Genomic DNA, 16,325 nt, shown 5'->3' with positions numbered 1-16,325 from the left:
CCTGCCAGGATGCATTGGTTATTCTGAATAATCCGACTGTCTTAAACATTAGCCGTTGCTATTTTTGACATCCCCAGACACACCGGTTCAAGTTTCTGGTGCAGAGTCATTCATCCTCATAGGGTCATATTTAATTAAAAAAAGGGCCAATCCATAAGACCCCTCCCATTCTAGAAGACCGCATACAGCCTGATTATTTAAATGGACTGTATAGGACCATACTAAATAAGCTGTGCTGAAAGGGGTTTTATGGTGTAGCACTGTTTGGTAAATATGGCCCATAGTATGATGCCCCATTGTAATTTTGAGCCAATAATGTAGAAATCTTGTAGTTATCTGGTGCATTTTAATGTCAAAGATATGACATGCTTGGATAAATGCTGCGCTTGATATTAATACTGATTGGTAATAAATATAAATAACTTCATGTGCATGCACGCACCAAGTTGGAATGCTTAATACTCCCATTATATATAATATATATATATATATTTTTTTTTTTTAAAGTTAACAAAAGGATATAAAAAAGATGTTTCTAGTTCCAGTAGATAGACTTGTTTCTGAAGGTTCTGTATGTACTCTGTTTCAATGAATACAAGCGAATCCATACTTCTATAAACAAATATACAGAGAGTATCAAGACAATAAACATACAATAACAAGCATAATTAACAGCTGAATTGTATAAGGTTTGTTTTTTTTGTGCTGTGACAGTTTAGTTTATTCCAGAACCATTCAAAGGAGAACTTAGCACTACATAATTATCTATATTAGCCTTATATTTCATTCTGTCGTTCACAGCTATTAGTGTGTGCAAAATTACCAATTTGACAAAACAAATATATTGAAGAAATCAAATCGTGTATAAAGTCGTCACATCGTCTACACCTGTTGGAAAAACAGGGCCTGGGATTAATGAAGGCTCATCCTGGAGATAGTTACAGGGAAGGAGGAAGAGGCAGTACTGTAGTATGGACTGATTTGGGAGGATTTGAAGGGGAGGAGTACTTAGTGGGAATATTGTTTACAGCCCCAACATTTCAGGCTTCAGCTTGATGATAATCAAGATGCAATCTCTCCAAATACAACAATGGACCAATGGCAGAGTTTAAAATGAACAGGTTATATCTGATTGAATTATACAATTGTATTTGACTTTTTACATATAAATATAAGAGTAAAAACATGTTTTTAGTTTATAACCGTGGGAGGAATTTGACTTCCATTTTGTGTTGAGCAGAAGCTCCCACAGGAAAACTGCCTTCCCTTCAACTGACTGATTATATACCAAAGAAGGGGTGGGATAACATTGAAGCAAGGCTTAAAGCAATTTCCCTCCCAGAGCCTATAGGAGTTTAGCTCATAATGTTAGTATCTCGCCTCCTGAGCATTTCTTAGTGTCAAAAATGATTATATGCGTAATCTCTAGCTTGTGGGGTGACCATGGTAACCTTTAAACGCAATGGGCTCTGGTGCAATGGCACTATTTGTAACCGTCTGGACACTTCTTATTTCACTTCTTATTTCAAACGCTTGTAACGCCTGAATAAACCATCGGATTTAAAGATAAAAACAGTTAGAAACGGCAAGAAGAGATCTCTTAAGAATAACAAAAACAAAACATCGATCAGCATGGACTGCTGCTTTAATGAGCAGATTGAAGGATTTTTATTAAAATGAAACATCAGTTATAAATTGACTCAGTTCTTTTAAAAGATTTGTAAGTTAGTTTGTAAACATGGGATGAATTTGGCTTCCTTTAGTTCCTTCCCTTTTGTGTGGTAAGATTTCTTTAAGCAAACTGCCCTCCCTGTTCTACGGATTTCCTTTTCTGGGAAGATAAGTTACACATTGAGCTTTTTGGGGTCCTTGCCAGAGAGCCAATAAGGATGAGGGGAGGTTTAGAGAGGGAGCACTCAGGCTGTGCAAACACCTGCTGAAAACACAGCAACATCAGACAAAAAAAAAAAAAAGGGAGCAGCCAGAGGTCAAACCCCGTCCAACTCTCAGCTCACTAAGGCCGAGGTCAGGGTGCATGCTGCGGCTGCGATCTCCCATGCGAGCCTCCACCGCACGCTCCTGCAGCTCAGCGATCTGTGTTCAGGCTGCAGGAGTCGGGTTGCGGCATTTGGGGGTGTGGCCAACATGTCAGGTAGCTGGTTCGCTGAACCAGCTCACGTGACGCGACTGCCGCCCCCAAAAACTCCATTTCGGTTGTAGCGGCAAAATGTAGCAGCGACAACGCTGTACTTTGCCGCCACAAGAAATTGCAACCTGACGCGGTTCATTGAAAACCATGTCACTGTTCCGATCGTGCGTGCGCACGTCGTGTAGCGAGCACCCTGAACTCGGCCTAAGGCTGCAGCTACCTTTAAAAAAGGATTTCAAAATACTTCTAGGTATCAGGTATCCAGATGTAACCCCTTCAACTTTTCACTGCCATTACAACAAGCTGATCCTAGACAGGATTACCCCTTTAAAGTCCACTAAATCCTGGCTGATTTAAGGAGCAATCTATGCCATATCCTACGTGTTTTTTTGTTTTTGTTTTTTAAATCAGTTCTGTGGTATTAGATAATACTTACTGCATATTTTTAAAACTCAACTCAGTGCCATTTTTAATGGGTTTTAATATACTGACAATCCTTTGATTTGTATAGCAGGTTGTAGCCCACCTCCTTGGCCGTGCAAGATCTTTGCAACACTTTCCTGTTTGTGATCATTTGTTGCCAATATTCCCAGCAAACAAGACCGCTGGTCTCAAAAAGGACAAGAACAGAAACGGCCCCTGTTATCTAGCACTCTACTCTTTGTATATGAATGAATTAAAATGTGACCTTTATTACGGGAGAACAAATCAAACAGCAGCTTAGATAATTAGTTTTGAATAAAGACTACACATATTAAAATAACTTTTTAATGTATGAAGTGCCCCTTTAATATTAAGAGAAAAGAAAACTTCACCAGTTGTAGGTGGACACTTTGATACATCTAATTATAATATTACACTGACTGTCTCCTCCCCTAACTCCACCTAGAACTATTTTCCAAAATGCTCACTGCATCAGTGGAGCAAAACTGGAGCAGAGCCCTTTGAAACGCAACGCGGAGTCAAAATGGCACAATTTGCACCCGTTATTGTAGCACCCAATAATGTTAAAGATGTGAAAATATGACATTACACCCACCTGGGATTTGCAGTCCCCTTGCTGGGTTTCCCACTTTTGGAATTGAAGGATTTCTTTAGCATTTCTGAAAGAATAGCAGCCACACAAATATGAAGAAGTTAAAAAAGGATAACATTTGGAGAGGCTGCAAACAAATAAACCCCCGACTGGAATGGGACATGCACGCAATCTTATTTAGGAGCAGAAGGAAAGGAGATCCAGAAACAGGAAAAAACAGAGCACAGCAGTTTAAAAAAGTCTGGGGCTAAGGCAGTATGTACTGTTAAAAAGTAGCTTTTATTGTTAGGCAGACAACACGGTGGTAAACAAGCAACCTCTACCGCGTTTCCCTTTGATAAAGCGCTATTTTAGCCCGAAACGCGTTAGAGGTTGCTTGTTTACCACTGTGTTGTTTGCCTAAGAATAAAAGCTACTTTTTAACATCATATACTGCCTCAGGCCTCGTTCAGGGTGCAGGCTTCGGAGGGAGGGCGTGCTGACGTGCGAGCTGCCGTGGGACACAATGTATTCAATTGAATACTGGTTGTCAGGGTAACAGCTGCCCTGTCTCCGAAGTAGGGAGTTGACGCTGGCTACAGTTTCAATAAACAAACCAATTAGTTTTTTGAAGCTGCAGCAGCGTCACTGGGACCTCGGCAGCCAATGAAATCATTCTTGAGAATGATTTCAAGACTGCAACTTGGATCCCTAAGCTCCAGTCTGTAGCCCCGCCCCCTCCCCGCCTCTTCAACTCCTGAAAAAGTCTGCTGGGAGGATGAACACACATCGCCCAGCAGACTGCCGCCCGCCCACGCGAACGCCCGCCCTCCAACTCCTGCCTTCGGCACCCTGAACGAGGCCTATGAACCAGATGTTTGGGAACTGCAGTGCTCCGTTTTTTTCCTGTTTCTGGATCTCCTTTCGTTTACCTCCTGGCTGGACACACGCTTCATAGGACATAATTAATCAGAATTGTGAGTACCTTTATCATATAAATGAAGGGGTACACATATGCCCAAAGAGGATTTGTCTATTCATATGATTTATTGAAGCACAGTTATTGTTTATTAATGACGGCTGCTGGTTCTTTAAATACTCCACATAAGGCATCTCCTGTATCCCTTCAATGAGCCCTGCAATCAAGTTCACCTTCTAACTCACTGGTTTATTAGATTATTGTCCTCTTTTCAATTAGAGACATATTATACATATGCATACAAGCAATCATCCTTAACTCGGATGCACTGATATTGTGAGATTTATTTCTCCATTCTGCTGGTTATTTAGAGCAGAGCATGATGTTTCAATAATGAAGTGGGTCCTAATACAAAGGTTCCAAGCCTATACGCAAGGTCCTCCACTGTGCTCCTCCACACTCTGCTTGGGATAGAGAACAGTGGCAAAGAAATCAAGTTCAATAAATAAACTGCAATGGTTAACTTAATGGGAATGTAATAATGAGAGATGCAGATACTGGTCTAGGACAATTAGCTGCGACCATTCAGCCGGGACATTTGGCCACAGGGTGTAACGCCTGTATGCCCGCAGACCTGGCCAGTCCCCAGTACTGAGGTGGAAAAGTGTATAACACGCACCCACAGAAGTGAGGGCGTGCCCGGAGTGTGGTAGTTGCGTTGCCGGGTCTGGTGAGTAAAGGTTAACGTTATACTTGCTGAGTCCGGGGCGCCAGAGGTCGGAAGGTATTGTCCAAGAGCCAGAGTCCAGGGATTGGAGAGAGCAGCGTAGTGATGTCCAAAAGCCAGAGTTCAAGGGCAGGAGAAGGTAGCGTAGTCAAAGTCCAAAGCAGAGTTCAAGTTCAAATCAAGGGAATCCAAACAGGGTCAGGGACAGGAACCAGAGCTGAAACAGATAAGGGAGCTGGGCATAGACACTGCACACACAGGAGCTACAGGAAAGCTATGCAGAGCAAGGATAGAGAGGACAGACTGGGGTTATAAAGGAGGGAGGACAAATAGCAGGAAGGGGTGGAGCAGGGGTTTGTCTGGGAGCTTGCAGGGATAGGTGTGAGAGCGGGGGAGGAGACAGGGAGGTAATCTAGGGTAATGGCCTGCAAGATCCGGGGGCGGATTGGTAAGTAGAGCGGGTGCGCGCGCGCCCTCTGTAATACAGTTGCGCGCGCGACGCGCGAGTACCAGAGCGTGGAGGAAGGATCGCGGAGGAGGTTCTCGGCTGGTGAGTATGAGAGGGGGAAGGAGTGGCGGAACCAGGTAGGGAGACGGAGGTACGCCGAGGGGCGCGAGTCCCCTGACGGGAGACAAGGGACCGGGAACGCGCGCACAGTGAGGGGACTGCGCATGCGCGTAGACCGCGAATGGGAGCGTGACCGCGCCGCGAGGGAATGAGGCAGAGACCGGGAAGGCAAGGAAAGGGGAAGGTTAGCCGGAGAAACCAAGGTGACGGGGACACGCTGGGAAGAGCGAGTCCCCCGATCCGTTACAGTATCCCCCCCTTGAGGATTGAACTCCGGATGATCCTCCCAAGGTTTATGAGGAAACTTCCGACGGAACTGTCTGAGGAGTGCTGGGGCATGAACATGAAGAGATGGTATCCAGGAGCGTTCCTCCGGACCGTATCCCTTCCAGTGTACAAGGAACTGAATTTGCCCCTGGACCAACGAGAATCGAGTAAGGATTGAATTTCAAATTCTTGCTGTCCTTATATGACGACAGGATTAGGCCTCCGAGGACGGTCCGGAAAATGGGCATTCTGGATCACAGGTTTCAGTAAAGATACGTGGAATACCGAAGGAATCTTCATGGTAGAAGGGAGTGCAAGTCGGTATGCGACCGGGTTGATCCTTTCGAGAATCTTGAAAGGACCTAAAAATCTTGGGGCCAGTTTCTGGGAAGGGGTCTTGAGTTTGATATTCTTGGAAGATAACCAAACACTGTCTCCGGGTTTGAACTCTGGGCCCACTTGACGTCGCCGATCCGCTTGCGTTTTTTGTCTTTGAACGGAACTTTGCAAAGCTTTTATGATCCTTTTCCAGGAATTGTGAAGACTGGATATGTGAGAATCTGCTACGGGAATACCAGAGGGGAGGGAGGAGAGGGGAAGACTGCTGGGGTGGAATCCATAGTAAATGAAAAAAGGCGACTCTTGCGTGGATTCGTTTCTTAATGAGTTAATAGCAAACTCTGCCCAGGGTAATAGGTCCACCCAATTGTCTTGAGAATCGGACACGAAGCATCTGAGATACTGTTCCAGAGTCTGATTCATTCTCTCCGTCTGACCGTTGGTCTGTGGGTGATAACCCGAGGAAAATAGAAGGGAAATGCCAAGTCTTTGAGAAAAAGCTCGCCAGAACTTAGAGATGAATTGAGTACCTCTGTCAGAAACAATGGAAATAGGTACACCGTGTAATCTGAAAATTAGCTTGGAAAAAACGTCGGCTAAAGTAGCTGAATTAGGAAGACCCTTGAGGGGTATAAACTGTGTATGCTTGGAAAACCTATCTACTACCACAAGGATCGTATTCATCCCTTTAGAATTGGGAAGCTCCATAATAAAGTCCATGGAGATATGTTTCCAAGGTTGTTCCGGAATAGGAAGAGGCATGAGGAGACCAGAAGGTTTGTGTCGGGTGGATTTGCTCTGGGCACAGACCGGACAAGCTCTGGTGAACTCGAAAATGTCCTTATTCATTTTAGGCTACCAAAAAGTCAGTTTGATAAGATCTACAGTTCTCTTGAAGCCTGGATGACCAGCAGCTCTAGATGAATGTCCCCATAAAAGAATTTTGTGGCGAAAACGCAGGGCAGCGTACAACCGTCCCTCTGGCACCTTAAATCTCCTAGGAATATGAGCCTGGGCTTTATTGATTTCGTCCAAGATATCAAAATTGTTGGCGGCAATAATATACTTAGCAGGAAGAATTGCCTCTGAGGATTCGTTAGATTCGTTCTCGGTGGAGAACTGACGAGATAAAGCGTCGGCCTTGATATTCTTGGTGCCCGGAATATAAGAAATTGTGTAATTGAACCTAGAAAACAACAAAGCCCAACGAGCTTGACGGGATCCCAAATGACGAGCCCCCTCGATGTACAATAAGTTTTTGTGATCAGTGAGGATGGCTACTGGCTCTTTGGTACCTTCGAGGAGATGTCTCCATTCTTGGAGGGCCAATTTGATGGCCAGCAGCTAGGGTTCCCAACATCATAATTTCTCTCGGCAGAAGAAAATTTCCTGGAAAAGAATCCACACGGATGGAGTTTTTCCTGTGGGGAGGATCTCTGAGAAAGCACTGCGCCGGCTCCCACATCCAAGTGTCTACTTCGAGAGTGAAAGGAAGGGAAGTATCCGGATGCCGAAGGATAGGAGCGGACACAAAGGCTCTTTTGAGAACATTGAAGGCTTCGTTGGCTTCAGGGGACCAAACAGTCAGATCAGCACCTTTTTTGGTGAGAGCAGTGATTGGTAGAGCAATAGTAGAGAAGTTACGGATGAATTTCCGATAGTAATTGGCAAAGCCAAGGAAGCGCTGCACGGCCTTGAGAGAGTTCGGTAACGGCCAATCGAGTACAGACTTCAATTTCTCGGGGTCCATAGTAAAGCCTTTGTCAGAAATTATATAGCACAGGAAGGCTGTGGAAGATTGATGGAACAGATATTTCTCCATCTTCGCGTAGAGGCGATTAGCACGAAGCCGAGAGAGAACCAACTTGGTATGGCGAATGTGCTCCTCCACGCTTTTGGAGAAAATGAGGATGTAGTCCAAATATACAATGACGAACGTACCCAACACGTCCCGGAAGATATCATTCATGAATTCTTGGAAAACAGCAGGGGGATTGCAAAGGCCGAAAAGCATCACAAGGTACTCGTAATGTCCCGAACGCGTGTTAAACGCGGTTTTCCATTCGTCCCCTTCTCTTATACGAATGAGATTGTAGGCTCCTCTTAAAATCGAGTTTGAAGAAAATGGAGGCTCCTTGTAAACGGTCGAAAAGTTCTGAAATCAGAGGAAGGGGGTACCGTTTTTTTACCGTAATTTTGTTTAGTCCACGAAAGTCGATACAGGGTCTAAAAGAGCCATCCTTCTTATTCACGAAGGAGAAGCCTGCCCCGGCGGGGGAGGTAGAATTCTGGATGAACCCTTTCTTAAGATTCTCCTGGATGTATTCTGTCATTGCTTCCGTCTCGGGCACTGACAAGGCATAAGACTTAGACTTGGGGAGAATGGTTCCAGGAATTAAATCAATGGGACAGTCATAAAGGCGATGAGGAGGTAACACTTCGGCCTGAGTCTTATTGAAGACATCTAAATATTCATGGTATATCTTCGGCAAAGCAGAGTGGGAAGAAGAGGAGGTGTCGAGGCCAGATAGCACGGCAACAGGAGGAGGAACCGTCTTCTCTGGGGAGTTAGCCCATTGGATCGGCAAAACATTGGTCCAATCAATACACGGGTTGTGAAGCTGTAGCCACGGCAATCCCAGAATAGCCTGGACCGTAGGGGAATGGAAAACATCGAAGACCATTACCTCGGTATGACCATCCGTGGTGGTCAGGGTAAGTGGAATGGATTCCCAAATGATGAATGTGAAGCTGTCGACCGTCAATGGCCTCGAGACCGATGGGTGACTTTCTTGACTAGCGGTATTTGGTTGTTGCAAGCGAAGGCGTGATCAAGAAAGTTGCCACCAGACCCGGAGTCGATGAATGCTTCAACTTCTATTTGGAGATCAGGACCCACAAGGGTTATGGGAAGGAATATCTTCTTCGGTAGTTCCTTAGGGAGAGAGGGGCAAGGAGAGATAGTACCCAGTAGAAGCCCCTCTACCTTTACTGGGCATTCCCGTTTCCCGGTTTGAAGCAGCATTGACGAAGTTGGTGTTCTGGGGAGCCACAGTAATAGCAGAGACCCTTCTCCCGACATCGTGCTTTCTCAGCGGCCCGAAGCTGTTGGCTACCAATTTGCATCGGTTCGGGAGCGTCCAACGCAAGAAAAGGGCAGTGGAGAATACCTAAGAGAAACAGGCAAGGTGGAGAGAGAACGAGAGAGCGGTGACGCTCGTGGCGTCGTTCTTGAGTGCGCTGATCCATCCGGATACTGAGAGCGATGAGTTCCTCGAGGGATGAAGGCCGGGCGTGAGCTGCAAGGTCATCCTTGAGAGATTCGGACAAACCATGCCAGTATGCCGCGGCGAGAGCTTCATCGTTCCACTGGGTCTCTGCGGCGATGGTGCGGAACTCCACCGCGTATCTTGCAGCTGACCTACCAGCCTGGGAGAGATGAAATACAGAGAAAGCAGCAGTCTCCCTACGCGCCGGTGTATCAAAAACTTGTTGAAACTCATGCCGGAATTTGAGATAATCTTGGGTTAGGTCTGATCGGTTCTCCCAGAGGGGAGAAGCCCAAGCGAGGGCGTCGCCAGTGAGTAGGGCATAGACGTAGGCCACCTTGGAACGACCAGTAGGGAAGTGGGACAGGGACATTTCGAATTGGACCTCACACTGATTCAGGAATCCTCGACACGCGAGGGGGTCCCCGTCATACCAATTGGGGGGTGGAATACGTTGTCCCGGATTACTTGGGGGCATTGGGACCGGGGTAGGTGGTGTCACAGGAGATTCCCGGAGAGATAAGGTAGAAAGGTATAAAGTTTCTCAGTGACATCAGTGAGTTGATTGCTTAGAAATTGCCAGTGTTCCATGGTAACACCTTGGCCCACCTCAGGGGGGTCTGCATTTGTTGGGCTCTGCATAATGTAACGCCTGTATGCCCGCAGACCTGGCCAGTCCCCAGTAGTGAGGTGGGTAAGGGTATTACACGCACCCACAGCAGTGAGGGCGTGCCCGGAGTGTTGTAGTTGTGTTGCCGGGCCTGGTGAGTAAAGGTTAACGTTATACTTGCTGAGTCCGGGGCGCCAGAGGTCGGAAGGTATTGTCCAAGAGCTAGAGTCCAGGGATTGGAGAGAGCAGCGTAGTGATGTCGAAAAGCCAGAGTTCAAGGGCAGGAGAAGGCAGCGTAGTCAAAGTCCAAAGCAGAGTTCAAGTTCAAACCAAGGGAATCCAAACAGGGGCAGGGACAGGAACCAGAGCTGAAACAGATAAGGGAGCTGGGCATAGACACTGCACACACAGGAGCTACAGGAAAGCTATGCAGAGCAAGAAAAGAGAGAACAGACTGGGGTTATAAAGGAGGGAGGACAAATAGCAGGAAGGGGTGGAGCAGGGGTTTGTCTGGGAGCTTGCAGGGATAGGTGTGAGAGAGCAGGGGAGGAGACAGGGAGGCCATCTAGGGTAATGGCCTGCAAGCTCCGGGGGGCGGAGCCAGTACCTGGGGAGGATTGGTAAGTAGAGTGGGTGCGCGCGCCCTCTGTAACACAGTCGCGCAACACGCGAGTACCAGAGTGTGGAGGAAGGATCGCGGAGGAGGTACTCGGCTGGTGAGTATGAGAGGGGGAAGGAGCGGCGGAACCAGGTAGGGAGACGGAGGTACGCCGAGGGGCGTGAGTCCCCTCACGGGAGACCAGGGACCGGGAACGCGCGCACACAGTGAGGGGACTGCGCATGCGCGTAGACTGCGAACCGGAGCGTGACCGCGCCGCAGGGAATGAGGCAGAGACTGGGAAGGCAAGGAAAGGGGAGGGTTAGCCGGAGGAACCAAGGTGACGGGGTCACGCTGGGAAGAGCGAGTCCCCCGATCCGTTACACAGGGACAGTTCGCCGCCGCAGGTAATGTATCCCCTAAAAACCCTAAGCCCTTACCCTAAAATGCTTAACCTCTAATCCCTCACCGGGATCAAATTTCAAACACTGGAAAAAACCTAGAAATCAGAGCACTGAAAACCTGGAAGAAAGCGTGAATGCGCAATCATGTCACCGCTTGGGGATGCAAACTGGGAGTTACCAACACTTGCTGTATTGCTGCAGCAGGCGGGACTGGCTGAGCTCAGGGACGGAGGCTGAGCAGCACGAGCTGACAAAGCCTCTCTTCATGTGATGTGTGGAGGGGGCGGGGTCTATTCTGAGCTGACAGTCTCGCTGCTGAAAGCTCAACCCCTGGAGCACAAGAAGGTAGGGATAACCCATCGCCACTACCCTCTACTTGTTACTCTGTCTCCCTCACGCTCCCCTCCCCTTGTCCCCGCCACACTCTGCTGCCCCGTGTCACTTTCTTGTCCCCTTGTCAGGTTATACTACTGTATGTGTTGATGTATAGTTAGGATGACCAGATTTAGAAAAGTAAAAACCGGGACGCATGAAAAAAATTGTGTGTGCTGATCACGCGCATTTTAAGTGAAACTTCTTTGTCTTTTGTCACAGAAATAGTATTTCTAATGGTGATGTTTTCAATTAATAATCAAAACACAATTTCAGTGCCAAAACTCAAAGAAGTTTGACTTAGAACATGTGTTTTAGCTATTTGCACTTCTATATTTATAGTAGCTGAGTTCCTTGTGTGTGTCTGTGTGTCAGTCAGTGTGTGTCAGTGTATGTGTGTCAGTGTGAGTGTGTGTGTCAGTGTCTCACTGGGGAGCGGGAGGGTTGCTCGGCGGCTCGCGGGGGTGCGGGTTGCTTGGCGACGGTGGCTCACTCAACGGGGGGGGCTTTGCTCGGTGGCAGCTCACTCACTGGGGGGGTGGGCGGGAGGGAGGGTTGCTCGGTGGTGGCCCACTCACTGGGGGGGGGAAGGTTGCCCGACAGCTGACTGGGGTTTGCGGGTTGCTCGGCGGCTCACGGGGGTGCGGGTTGCTCGGCGATGGTGGCTCACTAACTGGGGGGGTGGGCGGGAGGGAGGGTTGCTCGGTGGCGGCTCACTCACTGGGGGGGGGGAAGGTTGCCCGACGGCTGACTGGGGTTTGCGGGTTGCTCGGCGGCTCACGGGGGTGCGGGTTGCTCGGCGACGGTGGCTCACTCACTCGGGGAGCGGGCGGGAGGGTTGCCCGGCGGCGGCTCACTCACTGGGGGGCGGGAGACTGTCGGGAGGGTTGCTTGGGGGCGGCTCACTCACAGGGGGGCGGGAGACTGGCAGGAGGGTTGCTTGGGGGCGGCTCACTCACTGGGGGGCAGGAGGCTGGCGGGAGGGTTGCTTGGGGGCGGCTCACTCACGGGGGAGGGGTAGGGTTTGGGGGATGCGGTGGTGTGTGTGTGTGTCGCTGCCTTCCTCATCTCTGGCGACTCTTGCTGGCAGCTGGCAACACTGACTCCATCTCAAGTAAACACATGAACGTCGCGAAAGAAGTTTCACATAAAAATTATTTTTTAAAACAAATGACATCCCCAACTGTGCCCGTCCCCTTTCTGTCTCAGTACGTACGCACGCACACACCATCCCTCAATTATCTCTCCCCCACACCCCCATTCTCTCTCTCCCTCTCCCCTCACGTCTCTCCCCCTCCCTTTTCCGTGTTTCTTCCTCCCCTTCCGTGTCTCTCACCCCATTCTGTGTGTCTCTCTGTCTTCATATTCTGTCTCTCATCCCATTCTGTGGCTCTCACCCCATTCTGTCTCAATCTTTACATTCTGTGTCTCTCTCACCCCATTCTATATCTCACATTCTGTGTTTCTCTCTCTCACCCCATTCTGTGTGTCTCTGTCTCCCCATTATGTGTTTCTACAGATAGTGACAGGTAGGGACTGTGGAGCGGGGGGTAAGGAGGGAGAATCCATCTTGAGCCCTGGCAACAGACAACGGAGGTTCTCACTGCTGGGGCTCCCCTGAGGCTAACCCCGCCCCACCCTCTGCAGCTGGCCCCACCCCCACACTCCTCTGCAGTCACAACCAGACCCGGCTTCTGCTCTCTTCCATGCCGGCCCACTCCCACACTCCTCTGCAGCCGCAGACCCGGCCTCTGCTCTCCTCCCCACAGGCATTCTCATTATAAAGAATGTCAGATCACCGGGACAGACCTACAAAAAACAGGACTGTCCCGGCTGAACCGGGACATCTGGTCACCCTATGTATATTGCCATCAGATTATACTCTGTGTATAGTGCGGTGTGGTGATATACTCTGTCGGTCTATAGGGCGGTCTGGTGATATACTGTATACTCTGGTTTGGTGTATACATTGAAAATAATCAGATTAAACACGTAATATAACCAGACTGTACTGCAATGACAGGTCACCTCTACACCATGCAGTGCATTGTGTGGTGCTAGTTTGCTCTGCGCAGAGTATAATTAGTACTCCGCCACCAAATCAAACTGACCCACAGCCACATTACTTACTGCGCCCCTGGATATATTTATTAAAGATTACCGTGATGAGATGGGTCACTTACATGTCCCTCACTTTAAGTTAGCCGGCCCACAGGGTAATGACACAGACTCGCACGCTGACTATACACACACATATACACCGCAGCAAGTTTATTACCTGCAGAACAACAGATAGAAAGCAGGAAATAACTGAGGCGTCTCTTGTCCTCCTATAATCTAAACCTGTTGTTAAATCTACTTCCCAATGTCTTAAGTACATTTTTGGACCAGGATATTTGAACTCTTGACCAGGGAATTTCGGGTTTGGACCAGGAAACCTTAAAGTGATTAAACGTGTCATTGTCCTTTGTTCACTTTGGCCCTATGAGGGACTGCCCGTTAACAGGAAAGATGTCACTTTTTAGTTGGGTGGGGGGGCTGGCTTTGAGACAGAGAAAAGGTTATGTTGATGAAGCTAAAGATCAAGAGGGCAGCTGAGAAGAGTAAAAGGTTCCTGGGGCAATGTATGTGAGAGAAAACTGAATAACACAGAAATGAGGGTGACAATTGCATGTTAGTGACCGTGTGTAGTACTACAGCAAGACAGCTATATAATACAATCTCACTACTGGAAGACAACACCATATTTATCACAGAAAAGTTTTTTGAGGTGGGAAGGGGGAGGGAAGTTGTGAGTTAAGTTGAAAGTAAAGTGAAACTCGCTTAGCTTTATAAAGATACAATTCGGGTAGAAAAGAAAAGGGTTATGAGAAGAGCAAATATTTGCGTAAATATAGTACTAGGTGCTTTTTTTTTTTTTTTACACCATTTGGGGGAATAGTTATAGGTGGAGTTGCTCTCACAAATAGAACCCACTCCGTCCCAACTACAATCTCAATGTAGGCTGATAAACCTTCTGGCTTTCAGGTGCAGACCCCTCTGTCAGCCATGGGGGGACAACAGTGGGGGCGATGTTTACACATCTTTTGGGTCAGATCCTGTTAAATCCGACTCTCCCCCAGCCTCAATTTCACCGCATGCGCATATTATAGGGTGTGCAATTAGCAATGTCTTCATCATGTCTCATCTCTTAGGTTCCTGCTGCAGCTGGCAGAACAAGGTTGGTGACCGGTGAGTTTCCTATCCCCCTCCATCCACTCACCAGCCATGATGTTGCTGTCCCACGTCCCAGCACTGGGTTATACTGCAGTACAGATGGGAACCTCGCAGACACACCGCTCCAAGGGTAGAACGGAGTCCCAGCCGTCTCCATGGAAACCGTATACGACGGCCGGAGCACGGGACGTTGGTGAGCGTTTCTGACGCGTCCAGCGGCCATTTTAGAACCTGGCAAAAAATTTTTTTTTAAAAACCACCGCTGTCCTTTTGAAAGAATAGCCAAAGTCTAGCTAGATCCGAGGTCATTGTATTTTTTCACAGTATGCTTAATTTTATTTAATGTATTTTTTTTAAATGCAGATCGTCCCATTTTCTTTTGTTATGACTGAAGCAAAGATGGCCGGCGAGGTGTTCTCACGTAGTAAACGCCGGGATGAGACAGTCACCTCAGGAGGAGAAGCAGCAATAACGGATACGCATGGCTGTGACTGGAGCAACTTTCATAGGGGAAAATAAATGTATGCGTTTACATATGGAAATGTGACCTAAAATACGCTATATAGGATATTGATTGCAAACTTCAATGCAATTGTCAAATCAATCTATATTATTTCGAATAATACATTAGAAATGGCTATATGGCTCTTCAACCATATTCTATCTATTTGATGCCCCAAATATTGAGATTAATAATGTGTGTATTAAAAAAGAAAAACCTTTTATTAGAAAGAAAAAAACTAGGCCATGGCAATGCCACTGACCTTAATTATGAATACGTTGAATTTAATGCAATATTATATTCATTGGCTTTACCGTTTTAAATGTCCTTTGTCAGATGTCTGGAAGTGTTTTGATTTGTGATTTAATTGGAACAACAAAATATATCATAGATCCATGCATGTCTTTGCATTTTCACACTGTTGACACATTTAAGGTTGACCTATGGGTCCCCCTATAGATTTAGTTTTTTTTTTTTCATAATGAAAATCTAATCTTGCCTGTCTTGTCTTACATTGTAAACACTTTCATAATACTTGATTAGTGTTTTGTATGTTTCGTTGCATTGATTTGTGTTAATTTATATAACAATCTAACATCTTAGGTATGTAAGATTTAAGTTTGCAAGTCAGAGTCTTCCTCCATGAAAACTAAAAGAAGGTAGTAGGAGGAATTAAGCTTAGAGGACATGGCAAAAAAATGATTAAAGTATACGTTAGGACTTGCAAACACAGGTTAGGTAGCGCTAACTATATAAGGGAACAAACCCTATAGTGAGGGATAGCTCACATAGGGGGCTGCCTGAATACTAAAACTGACCCCCTGGTCAGATAACAAAGTAGAGAGAAAAAAAAATAGTATTAAAAGGCGCCTAGTCAGGAAAGGATATATTCACCAACTGGAGGAGACCGATGTGGATTCCAGACGTACCAGATGTGCTTAAAAAGAATATAAAAGAACACAAAACATAGTGTAATACTGTATGAACATGAAACATATATGTGAACACAATAAATATATTATCAGCTGAGATCAAAATATGAGAAAAATTGACAACATTTAATAAATTGATTAAAAAACACTGGACATGAAAAACAAATACATATAAAAACAATTAATAAAATATTAAGTATGACAATTAATATTGGTATAGGACGATTAATAGGGGACTGATTCACTGCTGCACCAGATAGAGTGCCCACTCACCGGACGGAAGATAAAATCAGACGGTGGATATATCTGAGAGTATCCCCTCTCTCTTTCCAGCTCACACAGCTTTCACATCAGGATCGGAGCCAGGATGATGGTCGCACACGTTGGGCTGTGTGTGTTTTCCCTGGTCACACGCACTCATCCACAGCTATTGATAGG

The 16,325-nt window shown here is 46.8% G+C and overlaps 1 protein-coding gene and 1 long non-coding RNA gene across 6 annotated transcripts in view; one reads left to right on the top strand and one right to left on the bottom strand.

The window, feature by feature from the left end:
- Positions 1 to 14,682, bottom strand: part of LOC142482647 (uncharacterized) — a 141,852-nt gene extending 127,170 nt beyond the window's left edge. For 2 of the 5 annotated variants that reach the window (XM_075583045.1, XM_075583049.1), the window contains exons 1-3: positions 14,500 to 14,611; positions 3,189 to 3,252; positions 523 to 612 (exon numbers count right to left, since the gene is read on the bottom strand). In XM_075583045.1, the coding sequence (XP_075439160.1) occupies positions 523 to 612; positions 3,189 to 3,252; positions 14,500 to 14,506 (161 nt within the window). In that variant the 5' untranslated portion in view covers positions 14,507 to 14,611. Of the gene's footprint in view, positions 1 to 522; positions 613 to 3,188; positions 3,253 to 4,836; positions 5,028 to 14,499 lie in introns of all 5 variants that reach the window. The other 3 variants (XM_075583046.1, XM_075583048.1, XM_075583047.1) reach the window with 3 other exon arrangements.
- On the top strand, positions 14,383 to 15,492 carry LOC142482703 (uncharacterized). The gene is made up of 2 exons (XR_012796913.1): positions 14,383 to 14,646; positions 14,817 to 15,492. It is a non-coding gene; the product is annotated as an uncharacterized LOC142482703 (long non-coding RNA).
- The last annotated feature ends 833 nt before the right edge of the window (positions 15,493 to 16,325 follow it).

This window comes from Ascaphus truei, chromosome 2, assembly GCF_040206685.1.
Source record: "Ascaphus truei isolate aAscTru1 chromosome 2, aAscTru1.hap1, whole genome shotgun sequence".
Classification (NCBI taxonomy): Eukaryota; Metazoa; Chordata; class Amphibia; order Anura; family Ascaphidae; genus Ascaphus; species Ascaphus truei.
This window is presented reverse-complemented; position numbering and strand designations above follow the sequence as displayed.